The sequence below is a fragment of the Eretmochelys imbricata genome, chromosome 20 (assembly GCF_965152235.1).
Source record: "Eretmochelys imbricata isolate rEreImb1 chromosome 20, rEreImb1.hap1, whole genome shotgun sequence".
Classification (NCBI taxonomy): Eukaryota; Metazoa; Chordata; order Testudines; family Cheloniidae; genus Eretmochelys; species Eretmochelys imbricata.
In genome coordinates this window covers 21,233,380-21,250,201 of record NC_135591.1, presented here as the reverse complement: position 1 = coordinate 21,250,201, position 16,822 = coordinate 21,233,380, and the positions used below count along the sequence as shown (strand labels likewise).

The 16,822-nt window shown below is 51.3% G+C and overlaps 1 protein-coding gene across 1 annotated transcript in view; it reads right to left on the bottom strand.

The window, feature by feature from the left end:
- Positions 1-1,954: 1,954 nt before the first annotated feature.
- Positions 1,955-16,822, bottom strand: part of LOC144277689 (LIM homeobox transcription factor 1-alpha-like) — a 59,172-nt gene continuing 44,304 nt past the window's right edge. The window contains exons 4-9 of the mRNA XM_077838635.1: positions 9,871-10,103; positions 9,088-9,245; positions 7,988-8,065; positions 7,419-7,551; positions 4,641-4,799; positions 1,955-2,109 (exon numbers count right to left, since the gene is read on the bottom strand). Of these exons, the coding sequence (XP_077694761.1) occupies positions 1,955-2,109; positions 4,641-4,799; positions 7,419-7,551; positions 7,988-8,065; positions 9,088-9,245; positions 9,871-10,103 (916 nt within the window). The remainder of the gene's footprint in view (positions 2,110-4,640; positions 4,800-7,418; positions 7,552-7,987; positions 8,066-9,087; positions 9,246-9,870; positions 10,104-16,822) is intronic.

Below are 16,822 nucleotides of genomic sequence, written 5' to 3'. Positions count from 1 at the left end.
ATGGGGAAAGCAATGATGGTATGAGCTTTACGAAGGTTCTGGTTCAGTTATGCACCAGTTTTTTGTGCCTGGTCTCCATGAGCTCCCTTGACTAGATGGGGAATTCCTGATAGACGGCAACGCATATTGGGAATGGGTCTCTTGTGCTCCCAAAGCTCATGATTATTAATGTTCACAAATTGCTCCCACAGAAATACAGCAATGATAACTATTAGCCTTTTCTTCCTCTCCATTTGAGAAGGGTTTGCATAACTTGGAAACCAGATTGATAAAGCGGGGGAGCTTAGAACCAAATCGACACTATGTACAGAAACATCAGTGAGCCAGGTTCTCTGATAGCTGCAACGCAAACCTAACTGCTGGATTTGCAACTCTAGGGATCAGGGTTTAAATGTCCTGCTCATGCCAAGTTATTATTTTCTATTGGGGATGTCCTCTCCTCAGTGAGTGTTTGAATAACTGAGTGAAGGCAAATTCTGGAGGCTCTTACTCCTTCCACCAGCCTGCGCAAAACGGGGCTCACAGGGAACCATTTGCCATTTCTGGGGGTGCCAGCTGTCCATACAGTATCCGAAACATAAAATACTGGGTGAGTGAGTAAAGAATTTTCTTCTTAAATATCTGATTTAAACTTCCACTCACTCTCTCCTGCTGTCTGTTGCATCTTTTATAAACCTTCCATGCCAAAACCCCAACCCTGCCTGCTAATCTCTAACCCTAAACTGCCCCACACTGAGAGCTTGTAAGAGCTTCATGCTTAGAGAAGTGTTGGTCCTCCCCATCCAAAGAAACAGTGCTGTCTCTCAGCGGAATCTGGGCGTCCTACCTGCTGCTTTCAAAGCCACGGACAAACTCAGTCTGTTGGAGGGGAAGTGACTTGGCACAGAGCACATTCCAAGATAACGCAATTGAACCCTTTCTTCGCCTCATGTATTTGAGGGAAGCAAACCACTGGGAAGATCCCAGTGAACTGGGTAAATAGTTAGGGGGAGAAATCCCACTCAAGATGGAAACATGTAGGGAGGGGTTTCTGGTAAGAACATTTTTAAATAATATCTGTTCACACCACTAGTTTTAGAAGAAACAAACAGCAGCCAGTGAAGACAGCATCTGCAGTGTTACAGCTGTGAGAATGAGATCTTCACTCTACTTTAAATGGATGGAGTGAGCCTCCTTTTAAAGGGAGGGGTGCAGAGGCAGTTGGGAGAGGCTGATACGCCATTCTAGATGTGTTACTCTCTTCAGGGACATGTCTCTTGGCTTCCTCGCATCATAACAGAGACCAAATAATCTTTTGTTCCTGGAGGTGAATACTGTCCCCAAGCAAAGCTGTTTCCCTCAGGGACCAACCTGTCTTGCATTTCTCCATGGTGTCAGCCATTAAAAAGCCTAAATCACCCCCCTTGCAGGCAGCCTCCAAAATGGCAGTGGTATCAAGTAGCGGCATCCTCAGTCACTGGCCTTCCCCAAGGAAAATGAATGTTTTCCCATGACGCAGGCCCAGGAAGGGGCAGGCTGGTGAAATCCCTCGCAGCGGGGCACAATGGCACCACAAATGGATCAGCTGCACCAAGGTTTAAATAAATGCAGCCAACAGAGGAGATGCCACTTCCAAGCCTGACTCTGGGCAACTTGGCCAGTCTCGTTTGAAGAATGTAATGCTCTAAAGCATAAACACTGGACAAACTGCTACAGTTACAGCTAAACAACATCATGTCACCCATCTACTTGTGGCTAGAGAAAAGGAGGGGAGAGGCAACGCAGTTGAGTCCTCTGGGCTGTGGAAGGTCCTCATGAATTAGTGCTTATGTGCTTGGCAAACCCAGCCGCCTCTTCCATTGTGCGGGGTTCAAAGAGTTTCTCTGAAGGGTTGTTTCTCCTCCCCACTCCTCCTTCTGAATTCAGAACAATGTCTGTCCAAGACACTCACAAACGGACCAGGACTTTCCCATGGTCAGGAGGTGAAGTAGGAGTTCTGCATAGAGTAGAGTCGGTCAATGGGGTTACCCACTCGGGCTTGGAGGAGGTTGGCTTCGGCTGTTGACAGCAGGCAGTCTCCCAAGTGGCTGATGCTGTCGCTGTCCATGTCATGGAAAACACCTTCCGAGTCTAGAGGAGGAAGCAAAGGAAAGTGAGAGAAAGACAATGGTGAAGTAAGCCGGTACGGTCAGGTACGCCGTACCTTTAAGACATTTATTGCCGGTACACCCTACCAGAAAGACACATTTTCAAGAATTAATTGTAGAGCCCTTCGCAGATACAAGTATCTATCTGTGGATGCGGATATCCACGAATAGAAATCGGTATCCGCTGAACTGCAGGGCTCTCCCAGGAACTGCAGTGGCGAAAGGAGCAGAACATGGGGCCGCTCCTCTCAGGAGCCAGTGCGGTTGTACTGTCCCCAGCCCTGTCCTCCAGCAGGGCTGTACAGACCCCAGACAGGAGACACAGTTGTGTGGAAGGGCGGGGGGTGGGGCTGGGAGCGGTACGGCTGGGTCGGAGGAGCTGCCGGTGTGGGGCACTGGCTCCTGGGAGCGGCATCCCCATGTTCTGCTCCTTTCGCCACTGCAGTTCCCGGGAGCACAAGGCCCAGCCTCCCCCCAGCCTCTCACCCCTGGGCAGGGCCTTACGCACTCTTAGATCCTGCTTAAATCTTCAAATTAGGACGTAAGTGGCACTTGAATGGTGTCTAAGTCTTGTGATGTGCCCTGCCCAGCAGGGAGGGGTTGGTGGGCAGCGAGCTAGGACTTGTGCTGGCCCTGAATTTCACCCTATGTCCGAGGGGTGGCCAAAATTACTGACCCTTCGAACCACATATGACAGTTTTCAGAAGTTCAAGAGCCAGGGCATTGGGGTGGCCAACTTTCTAATCGTACAAAACCGAACATCCTTGGCCCACTCCTGCCCCGCCCCTTCCCTGAGGCCACACCCCTGCCCTAACCTGCCCCTTCTGAGGCCCTGCCCCTGACCACCCCTTCTCTGAGGCCCCGCCCCTGCTCTGACCCACCCCTTCTCTGAGGCCCCGCCCTGACCACTCCTTCTCCGAGGTCATACCCTTGCCCTGACCCGCCCCTTCGCTGAGGCCTCACCCCCTGCTCACTCCATCCCCTCCTCCCTTTGTCGCTCGCTCTCCCCCACCCTTACTCACTTGCTCATTTTTACTGGGCTGGGGCGGGGGTTGGGCTGCTGGAGGGGGTGAGGGCCCCGGCTGGGGTTGCGGGCTCCAGGGTGGGGCCAGAAATGAGGGGTTCAGGGTGCAGGAGGGGGCTCTGGGCTGCAGGGGGTGTGGGCTCTGGGAGGGAGTTTGGGTGTGGGACCGGGCTCAGGGCTGGGGGTTGGGAGCCGAGAGAGGGTGCGGGGTACAGGTGACTCCCAGGAAGAAGCCAGCGTGTCCCTCGGCTCCTAGGCATAGGGGCGGCCAGGCAGCTCTGAGCTGCCTCCGTGTGCAGGTGCCGCCCCCTGCAGGTCCTATTGGAGGCAGTTCCCGGCCAATTGGAGCTGTGGAACACGGTGCAGCGGGGGACATGCTGTCTGCTTCCGGGAGCTGCACGGAGACAGGCAGGGAGCCTGCCAGCCCCACCAACCGGACTTTTAACGGCCCAGTCAGTGATGCTGACCAGAGCCACCAGGGTCCCTTTTCAACCAGATGTTCTGGTCAAAAATCCGACACCTGGCAATCCTACGGGGCACATCTGCCGGGGCTCAGGGCTTCAACCCTGACTGGGCTTGAGGCTTCAGCTCTGCGGGGATGGAGGGGTCTTGGGGTTTTAGCCCTGCAGGGAAGGGGGTCTTGGAACTTCAGCTCCATGGGAGACACCTGACTGGGCTTGGGGTTTCAAGCCCCACTCCTGCTGAAGCCCCGAGCTCTGGCACGTGTGCCTGCAGGGCTGAAGCTGCAGCAGATGCCTCCTGTGCGGCTGAAGCCCTGAGACGCCCGCTCCCCGCTGAGCAGAAGCCAGAGGTGATGCATGAGCGAGACACATGGGATCACTTGCCCCCCACCCCGATTTTTTCCAGGGTTTGTGAACCTTTAAATTGTGCCCCCCACCACTCTCAGCAGGCACCAGTCGTCTCTGGCAGAAGGCCCTAACCCCACCACCCCGCCTCAGGGCAGAAGCCCTGAGCTCCCCCCGTCTGGTAGGTGAAGAATGTGGGGGGGGGGGGTCCTCCAGGAGCTACACTTTAACTGTAAAAGAGCCGCATGTGGCTCACGAGCCACAATCTGGCCACCCCTGCTATATCCTCTACCTGGCCTTCCCATCCCCCTCCCTTCTCCACCCAGAAAATGAATCCAGTCTGTGAGCCCTAGACCTGAAAGCTGGGGCTTTGTGAGGTACTGCAGGGTGACCTGTCCCATCTTGCTGGGCTATTTCTCCTTATCCCGGGAGACACCCCCCCCACCCTTCATGGGCACCTTCTCAGGGTAGCTTTGAACCAAAGAGGCATGAGACACAAATTACCCCTTAAATACTCTGCCATCTGTACAGCTGCCACGTCCTGCCTGGCGTCTCTTTCTGCGCTGGTTGTGGTGGGCATGGGTCAGACAGTAATAACAGTGGGACTGGGTCCTACCACTCCACACTGCGGTTTGAGCTCAGCTCTGGCGTTGAGTCACATCAGCCTCCTCGCCACCCGCTTACCATAGGGATGCAGATGGTCTCCTGGCAGCTGGGGCGGCGTGAGCCCTTGTCTGTACAAGTCTGTGCTGTAGCTGTTCTGATCCAGCGACAGCAGCTGCTGCTGGGGAATCCTGGGATAGGGGACCATGAGCCCATCTAGTCCATGAACACTTGCTCCATCTAACGTGGAATCAATGGAACAGGTGGAAGCAGTGGGTACAGAATGTGATAATATGTTCTGATGTATTATAATCATAGAATCATAGAATATCAGGGTGGGAAGGGACCTCAGGAGGTCATCTAGTCTAACCCCCTGCTCAAAGCAGGACCAATCCCAACTAAATCATCCCAGCCAGGGCTTTGTCAAGCCTGACCTTAAAAACTTCTAAGGAAGGAGATTCCACCACCTCCCTAGGTAATGCATTCCCTAGGTAACGTTTCACCACCCTCCTAGTGAAAAAGTTTTTCCTAATATCCAACCTAAACCTCCCCCACTGCAACTTGAGACCATTACTCCTTGTTCTGTCATCTGCTACCACTGAGAATAGTCTAGAACCATCCTCTTTGGAACCCCCTTTCAGATAGTTGAAAGCAGCTACCAAATCCCCCCTCATTCTTCTCTTCTGCAGACTAAGCAATCCCAGTTCCCTCAGCCTCTCCTCATAAGTCATGTGTTCCAGTCCCCTAATCATTTTTGTTGCCCTCCGCTGGACGCTTTCCAATGTTTCCACATCCTTCTTGTAGTGTGGGGCCCAAAATTGGACACAGTACTCCAGATGAGGCCTCACCAATGTCGAATAGAGGGGAACAATCACGTCCCTCTATCTGCTGGCAATGCCCCTACTTATACAGCCCAAAATGCCATTGGCCGCCTTGGCAACAAGGGCACACTGTTGACTCATATCCAGCTTCTCGTCCACTGTAACCCCTAGTTCCTTTGCTGCAGAACTGCTGCCGAGCCATTCGGTCCCTAGTCTGTAGTGGTGCATGGGATTCTTCTCTCCTAAGTGCAGGACTCTGCACTTGTCCTTGTTGAACCTCATCAGATTTCTTTTGGCCCAATCCTCTAATTTGTCTAGGGCCCTCTGTATCCTATCCCTACCCTCCAGCGTATCTACCTCTCCTCCCAGTTTAGTGTCATCTGCAAACTTTCTGAGGGTGCAATCCACACCATCCTCCAGATCTTTAATGAAGATATTGAACAAAACCAGCCCCAGGACCGACCCTTGGGGCACTCCACTTGATACCAGCTGCCAACTAGACATGGAGCTATTGATCACTACCCGTTGAGCCCGACAATCTAGCCAGCTTTCTATCCACCTTATAGTCCATTCATCCAGCCCATACTTCTTTAACTTACTGGCAAGAATACTGTGGGAGACTGTGTCAAAAGCTTTGCTAAAGTCAAGGAACAACATGTTCACTGCTTTCCCCTCATCCACAGAGCCAGTTATCTCATCATAGAAGGCAATTAGATTAGTCAGGCCTGACTTGCCCTTGGTGAATCCATGCTGACTGTTCCTGATCACTTTCCTCTCCTCTAAGTGCTTCAGAATTGATTCCTTGAGGACCTGCTCCATGATTTTTCCAGGGACTGAGGTGAGTAATACAGTAGTGCCCACTGACCTCCACCAGGATCAGGCTCCACTGTAATGGGCCCTGCAAATTACATGGGGCTCTGCACAAATATGCAGTAAAAGACTGTTACTTTGGGCCAGATTCTGTGTTCGGTTACTTTGGCGTAAATTGGGAGTGACTCCACTGAAATCCATGGATTTATTCTGGATTTACACCTGTGGAACCGAAGCCAAAGATTTTCAGAAGTGACTAATGATTTCTGGGTGTCCAACCTGAGACACGTGAAAGAGACCCAGAAAGTGCTGAGTACCTGCCCTCTGGAAATTGGGCCCTTTTCATCCAGAATCACAGGCCATTGCTGGAAATCTTGTCCTGCCATTAGAGTATGGCTCTAAACTGCTTGTGACAAGATTTTTATGACAGGTCCATATTGTCAAGTGATTGAGTGTATCTCTGTTGGATTCTTTTCACCATCATTAGGGTGCTGTGCAGAGAAGGGGCTGTTAGTATGAGAGCATGGGACCCTTAATCCCGGAGTAAAAGGTAAAATGGCCATAAATTAAAAATGGGTTTTGTTATGTAAAAGCTAAACTGAAGAGACTCCCAATTCACCTGTTGGTAAAATAACTGAGCCCCTGTTGCGTAGTCAGACACAACGGACATCAGATGTACTGAAGCATGCAAAGATCACAATTAATTTTCACTCTTCTACAGCCCCATCCTTACATCTGAGGACTAAAAGAGATTTACAAAACATTGTGACACCCCCTGAACTCGTTTCAGAGTGGTACCCGTGTTAGTCCGTATCAGCAAAAAGAATGAGGAGTACTTGTGGTAGCTAAGGTGCCACAAGCACGCCTCGTTCTTTTTCCTAGGAAGTAGGTTTATCATAATTGTACAGATTATGAGGCAGAGAGGGGAAGTGACTTGCCCCAGGTCTCAAAGGGATTTTAGTAGAGCAGGGACTGAAACTCTGGAATTCCAAGTCCCAGACCTGTGCTTTACACATTATACCATTTTTTCCTCTGACAGTCTGCCAGGAGGAGCTAATCTAGACTTTCCCCTTTACTTCCTTTCCCCTCAGCTATGCCAGTGCACCTCAGTCCTGCCTTGCAGCACCCCAGCTCCATACCCGCACAGCTCTGCCGACCCCACTCAGTCCCAGATTGCTTCCTCCCTGCTATTGCAGGGAGCTGATCCCAAGGCTCTGCCAAGCCTCACCTTCACTGTCATCATTGCTCTGTCTGCTGCTGCGGCCGGTCCCACGGCCGCTCCCTAAACGCGGGTTGCCCAGCTGCTCCTGCTCCTGCTGTTGCTGCTGCTGCTGCTGCTGTCTGCGAGCGATCTTCTTCATCTGCCAGCAGAAGCAAGCAAGGCCCTAAGTTTGTATTACGGGTCTGGCTGGGGAAATGCACTGCAGTTAGCTCCCTGCTGGGCAGCTGCCTTCTCCCTCTCCAGTGAAGGAGCAGTGCCGATATTACACAGACACTTGTCCTGAAGCAGAGAGAGCCTCATTAGGGTTTCATGTTGCCCCAACAGGCCCTGGGAAGCACAGAATATCAGAGCAAAGAGCACACCAGCCATGGCCTCAATCCACCCCTATGTGCCACTGTCTGGGAGCAGGGTCTTTTCACCAGCTCCGCATAGGTTGGGGAGGCCCCCTGTGTAGGGGGAGATTCTCAGAGAGCTGTTTCTGCCCTGTTACACTGCCAGAATGGTGCAAAGGGCCTCAGTGCAATTGAGAATCAGGGCCACAGAGCTTGGTTCCGACGAGAAAAGCAGTCACTCACCTTGGCTCTTTGATTCTGGAACCAGACCTGCACCACCCGGACAGTCAGGCCTGTCTCAGCTGCGAGGGTCTCTCTCACCTACCCGCAGAGGGGAGAGGAGTCGGAAAAGGTGGGTTAGAGCTTTGTTATATTGGGAAATGATCAACTCAGCTGATGTTTAGAACAGTGTCCCTAACCTTGTGCACCTGATGGTCCCCTGCCCTTTCCAGATCTTTCCTAGAAACTCACACCTGCTGCAAATCTAGTCTGCTGCCAACAATGAGTCATGTTGACTTGTACATGAAGTGCCTACTCCTAACTTCTGAGTTTTTGTCTGTCCTAGGATTGTAAGTTCCACAGAGAAGTTGTCCGTTCTCAAGAGTTTAGAAAATGATGGGCACAGAAAAGTATCTAAAAGGAGGAATCTCTCACTCCCTGCAGGGAACTGTGCCCCCAAAGGGCAGGGTCCCCTAACTCCTGTTTACCACTTCACTCCTGTCATTACTCTGAATTTACACTGTGAACCCACCAAGGTAGGCAACTTGTCTTTCTATTCATCTGCACAATACTATAAACACCTGACATTACCTAGAGGAGAAAGAGAACAAGAGAAGCTGCTGCCTGTGAAACGGCTCAGAGTGGTCCTAATTCCCCTCATGCCATCCTTCACACGAGTGGACAATGGGCGTGAAACGCTCTCAGACCAGAAGGCACCTACTCTGCACTGGCATAAATGACAGCACAAGATGCAGGGTAGTGGAACTTCTGGCCCAGTGTGTGCATCTCCTCTCTAACCATCTGCACTGAAATGAAAACAAGCTGGCTGCCAAGCTGCGCTGAGGCTTAAAGCTGCCGTGCACAGAAAGGGAGTCAGCAGATAGCCACGGTATATGTGCCACACTGCTGCTGGGCCAGACGCATGTCAGAAGGGAACTTGGTCTCTCTCTTCCGGAGTCCCCTGTGATGTGTTCTGGAAGTACTTGCTTTGCAGCCCAGCTGGGAGTGTAGAGGCAGGACTCTGGGCTCTGAGGCCATAGGACTACAGGGCGGGGGTTGCGAGCATAAAAGCCGGGCTGGGGACTCTGGCCCAGGCAGTGAGGAAGCTCCCTCCTGCACTCTACCTTTCTGCAGGGTTTGGAGGAAACCTCAAAGGAGGCCTTGAAAGCCCGTCGCTGCTGAGTGGTGAGAATGGTGCGTGGGCGCTTGGAGCGCTTGTGGTCCTTGCCTTCCTCGCCTCCTCTGCCGTGGGAGTGGCTGCCATCCTCATCCTCGCTTTTCACTGGAAGGGGAACCGTTAGCTGTTACTGCCACGGGCAGGCCTGGGCCTCTCTGGCTCAACTGCTGTAGCAGCGAAGCCAGGAAATTTCCTCCCCTTTCAGGGTTTTGGTCCCTTACGTCCTCAGCAAGGGCCATGACCTTAAGGGCTCCTGTCCCAAGATACAGTGCATAGGACGAGCAAGGTCCATCTAGCCCAATATTATTCCCTTTTGGCTAGCCCAGATCAGACCAATGGACCTTTCTATCCCAGTATCCACCCACCCCGACCCTTCAGATCAGACCACTAGTGTCCCCGCCATTCACTCCCTCCCTGCCGCTCTGGATCAGACCAAGGGGCCATCGGTCTAGCCCAAGGTCCCGGCTCGTGGCTCAGACAGTGGGCAGTGGACAGATGCTCCAGAGGACACAGACTGGACCCCTCCATGGGCATCCCACATCTCCCACCCTGTCCCCTGGGGACCAGGCAGTATCCCGGCAACACCCTACATTAGCAGTGCCATAAGCCCCAGCGCTGAGGGGGTTGGTCCTCTGACCCCCGCAGTCCCAGCCCTGTGTGGGGGGTCCACTCGCTCCATCCCCTCCTTCTCTGTTGGCCCCGAGGAGGTAGGTCCCCTGTGGCCCCTCACCAGACTCCGTGGGTGCAGGGCTGATGGCACTCAGCATCTCCTTCTCCTTCTCATAGTCGCCGCGGCACAGCAGCTGCCCCTCCTTGAGCACAAACTCGTCCCCACGCTGCAGGCGTCGCTCGCACTCGCAACAGAAGAAGCAGTGGACGTGGTAGACGTTCTCCAGCACCCGCATGATGAATTCAGATGGGGCAATCGCCTTCAGGCAGCTGCTGCACTTGGTCTGGAAGAGCCTGTGTGGCCAGGGAGGGAACAAAGCAGTCAGCCAGGGCCTAGGGGTTAGGGCTACGGGGGCAGCGGCGCTATGAAGGACTCAGGGGGTATTGGAGCTATGGGAAGTATTGGGTTGATAGGGCTAACACCTAGATTCTGGAGCGGTTTAAGGGGGTTCCGGTTATGACTGGGGCTTCAGTGGTCAGAGCAGTGGCTCAGGGTGAGGGTTGTTCTCTGCTAGACACTATAGATACGGACGGGCACTGTGATGCCATGGTATAAATGCCTACATTGATAACTGGAGCAGGTAGAGCAGATGTATGAGGGGTCAGGAGTCCCACCAGTCAGGGGGCTCCGCAGCAGCTGGGAAAGGCTCCAGTTCTCCCTTGCGGCGGGGAGGACAGAAAACAGCAGCATCGGGTGCTCTGGGGGCTGACACAGGCCCCAGGCCACTGAGGCAGGGTCGGGCTGGGCCTGCCAGGCGCTCCCAAGCAAGTCCGGTGGTTCTGAACAGGATGACAGAGAGCAAATGAGTTTGGGTTACCAGCTCAGTGACCTGGTGAGGGGGAGGAGAGGGGGTGTGGGACAGGGCCCAGGGAAGCACCACAAAGTGGATATGGAAACCAGGGGCCAGGTCATTAGCCGGTATAAAAGGCCATTGGTGGAGTCAAAGGAGCTGTGCTCGCTGACCTTCGCTAAGGATTCGGCCCTACAGGTATCAAAAATAACCCCTAGATGGTTAGTGGTTTCACTGGGCTAGGTCCACTGCTCCTGGCTCATGCTGCCCCTGACTTCCCCAGCTAGCTCTGCAAGGAACACGCCTGCCCGGCCTTTCAACTCCCTGTGGAGTCAGCGCCCACGCTGCCCTCCTGGGTGTGGCTGAGCTGTCCCAAGTGCCTCTTCTGCCCTTGAATGAACTTTGCTGGAGGCTCATTCAGGGCCGATACCTCTCACTCTATTCAGGCCAGTGGAGTCAGTGAATGCAGCCTGAGGACAGAGAAGCCCCCAGGGACCATGGTACCCGGCTCAGTCTGTTAGTGTGGTCTCAGCAGGTAAGGCTTCCTTCGAGACCCCTAAACTCATTTTAATAACGTAGTCCCTGGGGACTGTACGGATCCGGCACGGGGAACCCCGGAGGAGGCTGTTTGTGGCCCTTGCGGCGTCCTGAGAGAGAAATAAACAATCGCTGAGTGCCCGGTGTTCAGAGCAGATGGTTCTGATGAAGTAATTTGGGATCTAAACAAATGTGAGCACGGTGGCTGCCGGCTGACAGCTTCCATTTAGCCACTTGACAAGAGAAAGTAATAAAATGGGGATTAATTAGGCTGTTGTTTAAACACACAGGATCTTCCCCACCAGCAGGGAACTCATAAACTGGGATTGAGAACAAGACTGGGTTAATCCTCCTGGCAAACTCTGCGGAGCGGGATGGAGAGGATTACAGGGGAGAGCTCATCCCTTCCAAATACCACCATGGAGCTGTGCTGCGCAATGGCCTTCGCCTGCAGCGGCTGGGACATTCCAACTGGAGCCGCGCGGGATTTCTTGCTGTCTCTCTTTCTCTGTCTGTCTGTGTTCCTCTCCATCTCTCTCCACATCCCCACCCCCACCCCCGTCTTTTTGTGAGTCACGTTTTACTTTAAAAATTGAGTTTGAAATGGAAGTTCAGTATAAAGAAAAACACTGAGTGACGTGTTTAAAAACCAAACCCACACCGACACACTGCCCCAGAGGAGCAGGTGGGATGCATGCTCCAGGCACAGTCCCAGAGGTGGGCTGCCTACAAATCTGTTCCTCTCTGACACCAGCATCCGGTGTGGCAAGCAGAGGTGAAAAGACAAAGTAAACACTTCCGTGTTAACTGTGATCTGTGATCAGTTACAAGCATGTGGCTTATTACCGAGTAACAAGTTATTTATGTTCCTAGACTTTAAGCCTAGAAGGTCCTTACTGTTCATGTAGTCTGACGTCCTGCATAGCTCGGGCCAGACAATTTCACCCAGGGCTTCCTGCAATAGTCTGTGGTTAGGCTAGAGCATCTCTCTTAGAAAGAGACCCAATCTCCATTTATAGACTCCAAGTGATAGAGAATCCACCACATCCCTTTGGAGACTGTTCCAATGGCTAATTACCAGCTAATTACTTACGCCCAGCCACTGGATCTAGGTATGCCTTTGTTTGCTGAAGAGTGCTCTAATACTGGTTGTGGTAACTGTAAAAATGCAAAGCACGAGTCACTGAACGTGCCCAGCCTCTCTTCTGGAATTAGATCTCAACCCAAACCACCCTAACTATTAAATGCAGCGGCTCTCCACTGTCTCCTTGGTTTGCAGAATTTCCCTCCTAGGGATGGGAGTAATTTTTGAATGTACCACACTTGAGACTAAATCTCCATGACATGAAGATTCTTGGGTCTTTAGAGAGACTGGTCCCATGGATCATGTTTAGTCTCAGCTAGTTCTTCCCAGGAGCAGCAGGTCCAGTCACACTCCTGTAACATACCCCAACCCTACCATTCTTGTGCATCCAGACATGCAGGCTTTTAGAAGGTGAGGGATAGGTCCAGCATGTGGCTAGCGCTACAGCCATAACAGCTGAAATACTAGGAATTCAGGAATTATTAGGAATACAAGCCACTCTGCAGGATAGCTCTCCATCCTGACTCCCATTAGTCCGAAGCGGGGATCATGCCCTGAAAGAGGGTTTAGTTCTTGTACAAAATCCTTAAATCCTTACCATGACAGCTATGGACATTTTCATTATGCAGATAAATATCTAAGCTATTTTTAGTCCTTTTTCCTTCCATGCCTTTGACCTCAACTGTATGCCGTGGCAATGAGTTTTGCAGGCTAATTGTTCAGTATTGCTTGGGAGGGGCAGGGAAAGGGAAACTTCCTGACATAAAACTTGCTTTCACCTTGATCCTGCACAGGACAGGGTATGGTAGAGATAAGCACAAGGTCAGGTGAATGTCTTGAGTGTGCAAATGCACATGTGTTTGTGTGCATGCACTGGTTTTAAATGTGAAAGCTGTGAGAGGTACTAGGTGGAGCAAAGCTACCTGGAAACAGATATCAGAGCTGGGAGAAGAGGCCTGCCCATTCCCAGCTTCCCAATAGGTGCCAAGCTGACTCGCCCCTTTCTCCTATTGCTACTAGAACGAGGCAGTTAGTGAGTCTTGTCTAAAGACCCCTTCAGGTGCTGGCCATCTCACCTGGATTTCATAGGATGGCCTTTCCAGCTGTGATCAACTGAGGGATGCACAGCTGCAGTAACATAACTCAATTTCACGTAGGAACTATGTGCCCCACACCCTCCCTCTCCCAAGCTAAGCCCTGAAAACAAATCTGCTCTGCTTTGTACTAATTGAAGAAAACATTCAGCAAGCAGCTCATAAACATGGTGTCAGCTCGCATTACACAAAATTAAAATTCTCAGCCCCTCCAACACTAGGAATTCCTAAAGAGGCCGGTTTTAATATCGCCTGAATCCATTTAAGTCAAGGTAATATTGTTTGGGTTGTCATAGGAACAGAATACATCTCCGTTGCAGCCAGTATTCTGAGAGGAGGGAAGGGCGGCTGCGGTGAGAACATGGTTGCATGGTGTCTGAATGCAGCTGCCCCGGGAAGCCACATGGGAGGATGTTGTAGATATTAACTGGGTTTCCAGGTTCATTACTTGAAGTGAATTTAGCATCAGCAAAGATGCTGGATTGACAGCCCTGGGTGTGTCCACAGAGAGGGGACAGCCCAGGCAGCTGCAGGGAGAGCTTCCCATCCACTATGAACATCTCTCACCTTCTTTGGAAGAACGCACCCAGTGCGAGGAGCGAGTTCAGACCCTGTGGTCCAGTCAGCCAATGAGGACGCAGCGTGATGCTAACTGTGGTACTGCCCACTTGTTCAACAGCCAAATTGTTTCACATGCCCCAGGGCACAAGCCGGCATTCAGATCATATCAACTTTCACCCACTACTGATCTGGGACCACATTTGGATTAGTTACTTACAGGCAAAAGGCTCAATGTCCCATTTCCAGCCCTCTAAGCCATCCTGTCCCCCACGTTTTCTGGCACTCACAAACTACAGGGACAGGTGCATTACCCATTGAGGCCATACTACAATCAAACTTCCAGAAAGAAGGCGATGTGTTAGATGGGTCCTACCCACCCTTGACAGATACCTGAAAGGTCGGTCTTTTTCTCACACTTTGGCAATGCTCATGCGGCTAGTCATGCCAAAAAGTCTCACTGAAGAAGTATAGCTGTGACACCGGGTAGGTAGCTGGTGTGCAGAGACCACTGCCCACCATGCCAACCAATATTGTCTCATTGTTTCTTTGTGCTCCCTGCCTGTATCCACCTGTTGTTTCTTATCTTATATTGTAAGTTCCTTGGGGCAGGAAGCATCTTTTTGTTCTCTGTTTGTACAGCACCTAGGCACAATGGGATCCTGGTCTGTGACTTGGGTTCCTAAGTGCTACAACAATACAAATAATAAATAACAATAATGAATTGAACTGACAATTGGCATGAGGTTGTGTGTTTGTGTGAAACCGCCATGCCAGGATCAAGTAGTTACATAAGCCTCACACTTCGCTGCACTTGTTGAAACGTATAAAGGAATTCAATGCTGGATTGTGTTTGCACGTCGCTGAGCAGACAAAAGCGTTGCTCCTGCTGCATTTGGTCACTAGCAGGGAACAGAAGGTTTTCAAGTAAAACGTTTCCACTGCAGCTTAGGTCTCAGCTGGAATCAGAGGCCAACAGTTTGAGAAGAAACATGTGGTGTCTTCAAATTTGGACCCAAACCTCAACTTTCCTCTCTAAACTCCATAATGACTCCTCTCCATTGAGTGATGGGCCTATGTGGGGAGAGCGAGGAACAGGGACAGAGGCAGTCACTGCTCACTGTTTGGGTAGTTTGAGCAGGTGTATTCATTCACCAGCTGCCATAGTTCAGAGTGAGCTGTACCTTTGATCCCTCAGTCAGAGGATGTCTACACAGCAATTGTAGGTGCGACTGCAGCATGTTTAGATGTACTTGGCCTAGCGTTGATCTAGCTAGTTCAGCTACGTCTATACGTGCTACAATCACATCTCCTGATTGCAGTGTAGACATACCCTTCAGTTTCTTCATAGGCACCCTTTCCAGTGACAGTCTGGTGCCTGCATGTCTCTCAGTGATTCACCCCACTTTTACACTGGGTCTCCAGGGCACAGCACCCTTGCTTACCAACCATGTTTCCTTGGCAGGTCCAACTGAGTTTGGCCCCTTCTATAGACTCCCCTTTGGGAGCTGTGACCAGGAAGAAAATGCAATGACACCCACAACAAAGCATTATTTATTTTATCCATGGGAATATAGCAACCAGAGAGAAAAGGATTAGAACTATAAAAGGGCTACACACTGAGGTGGGCTCGATTTAGCTCTGATACGCTATCTCTTCTGGGGACCGTGTTACCATCTGCATCACTGCAGACCCTGCCTCTGTGCATCAGGGTTGCTGTCTTAACAGTTTCCAAGTTCTTTATTTAAGGTTTCCTGCTTGAAGAGCCCTGTCCCTTTCCCACTTAGAGACAAAACAAAAGACCTTGACCCTTGTCTTGTCCATTAAGCACCAGCAACTAGGCTATCTACAGCCATTGATCTCAGTTCCTACAGTGTGCAAAAGCCACCTGGGACTGAATGAACTCTGCAACCATGTAGTAGACAGCATGGTAGTAATCAAGTAGAGGCACATAACATTTGTAAAGTTAATACAGATATCTGTCACCTTCTTCATACCTGCTCAGCCTGCATCAAATTAATTAATTCTACAAATGGTGGAATTTGTGTTTCCTGCTGGAAAAGGAACCATGTTAAAAGGGCATGGAGGAGAGATTGCTCCGTGGAACAAGTGTCTGTGGATGGTGGGCAGGGAAGCTGGCTCATACTTGGGAAAATCTGCTCTGAAGAGCTACATGGAAAAGCCTCTGGGGCAGCCAGGGACAGGGCCCAGTGCTGCTGACAGAACAGGAGGTTGGTAAATTGCCTCTTAGAAGGTACACCTGTACCAAGCATTTTCTCATAGGCAGCAGCTGTACCATCCAGACAAGGACAAAGACACATCAGGCTCATGCTGGAATGCTGCTGTCCGACAGCTCAACCCTCCACTTTGCGGGCTGGACAGACATCAGCGGCTGAGTGGGCTGTCACTGTACAGTTGAGAGCTATCACAGAGAGAGCAGTCCCCTATCACAGAGAAAATGCAGCACTGGGTCCTGCCGCAGGACCATAGGAATTGCCAGATGGGATCAGACCCATGGCCCATCTAGCCCAAAGTCCTGTCTCCGGTAACGCCCAGCACCAGTTGCTTCAGAGGAAGGTGCAGGAAACCCTTCAGGAGCTATGATGTGGGTAATCTGCTCCCCATTAAGGTCTCATCCTGACCACTAATCTTTAGAGATTGGCCTAAGCTTTCATGCCTGAGGTTTTGTATACCTACACAAATACCTGTTAGCATTAATTATTGTAACTCTGGATATTCTTGTTATCTTTAGAAATGGCCACTGCTCAGTTCTTGGCCTCAACTACATCTTGTGGCAATGAGTTCCGCAGCCTAATCACATACTGTACGACAAATGATTTCCTTTCATCAGTTGTGGATTGACCATCCATGGCTCATGCTTCAGTTACCAAAGTGTGCAGTGCATATGATCACTGGGTGGAACTTTAGAGACCCCTTCGGAGGGGCACC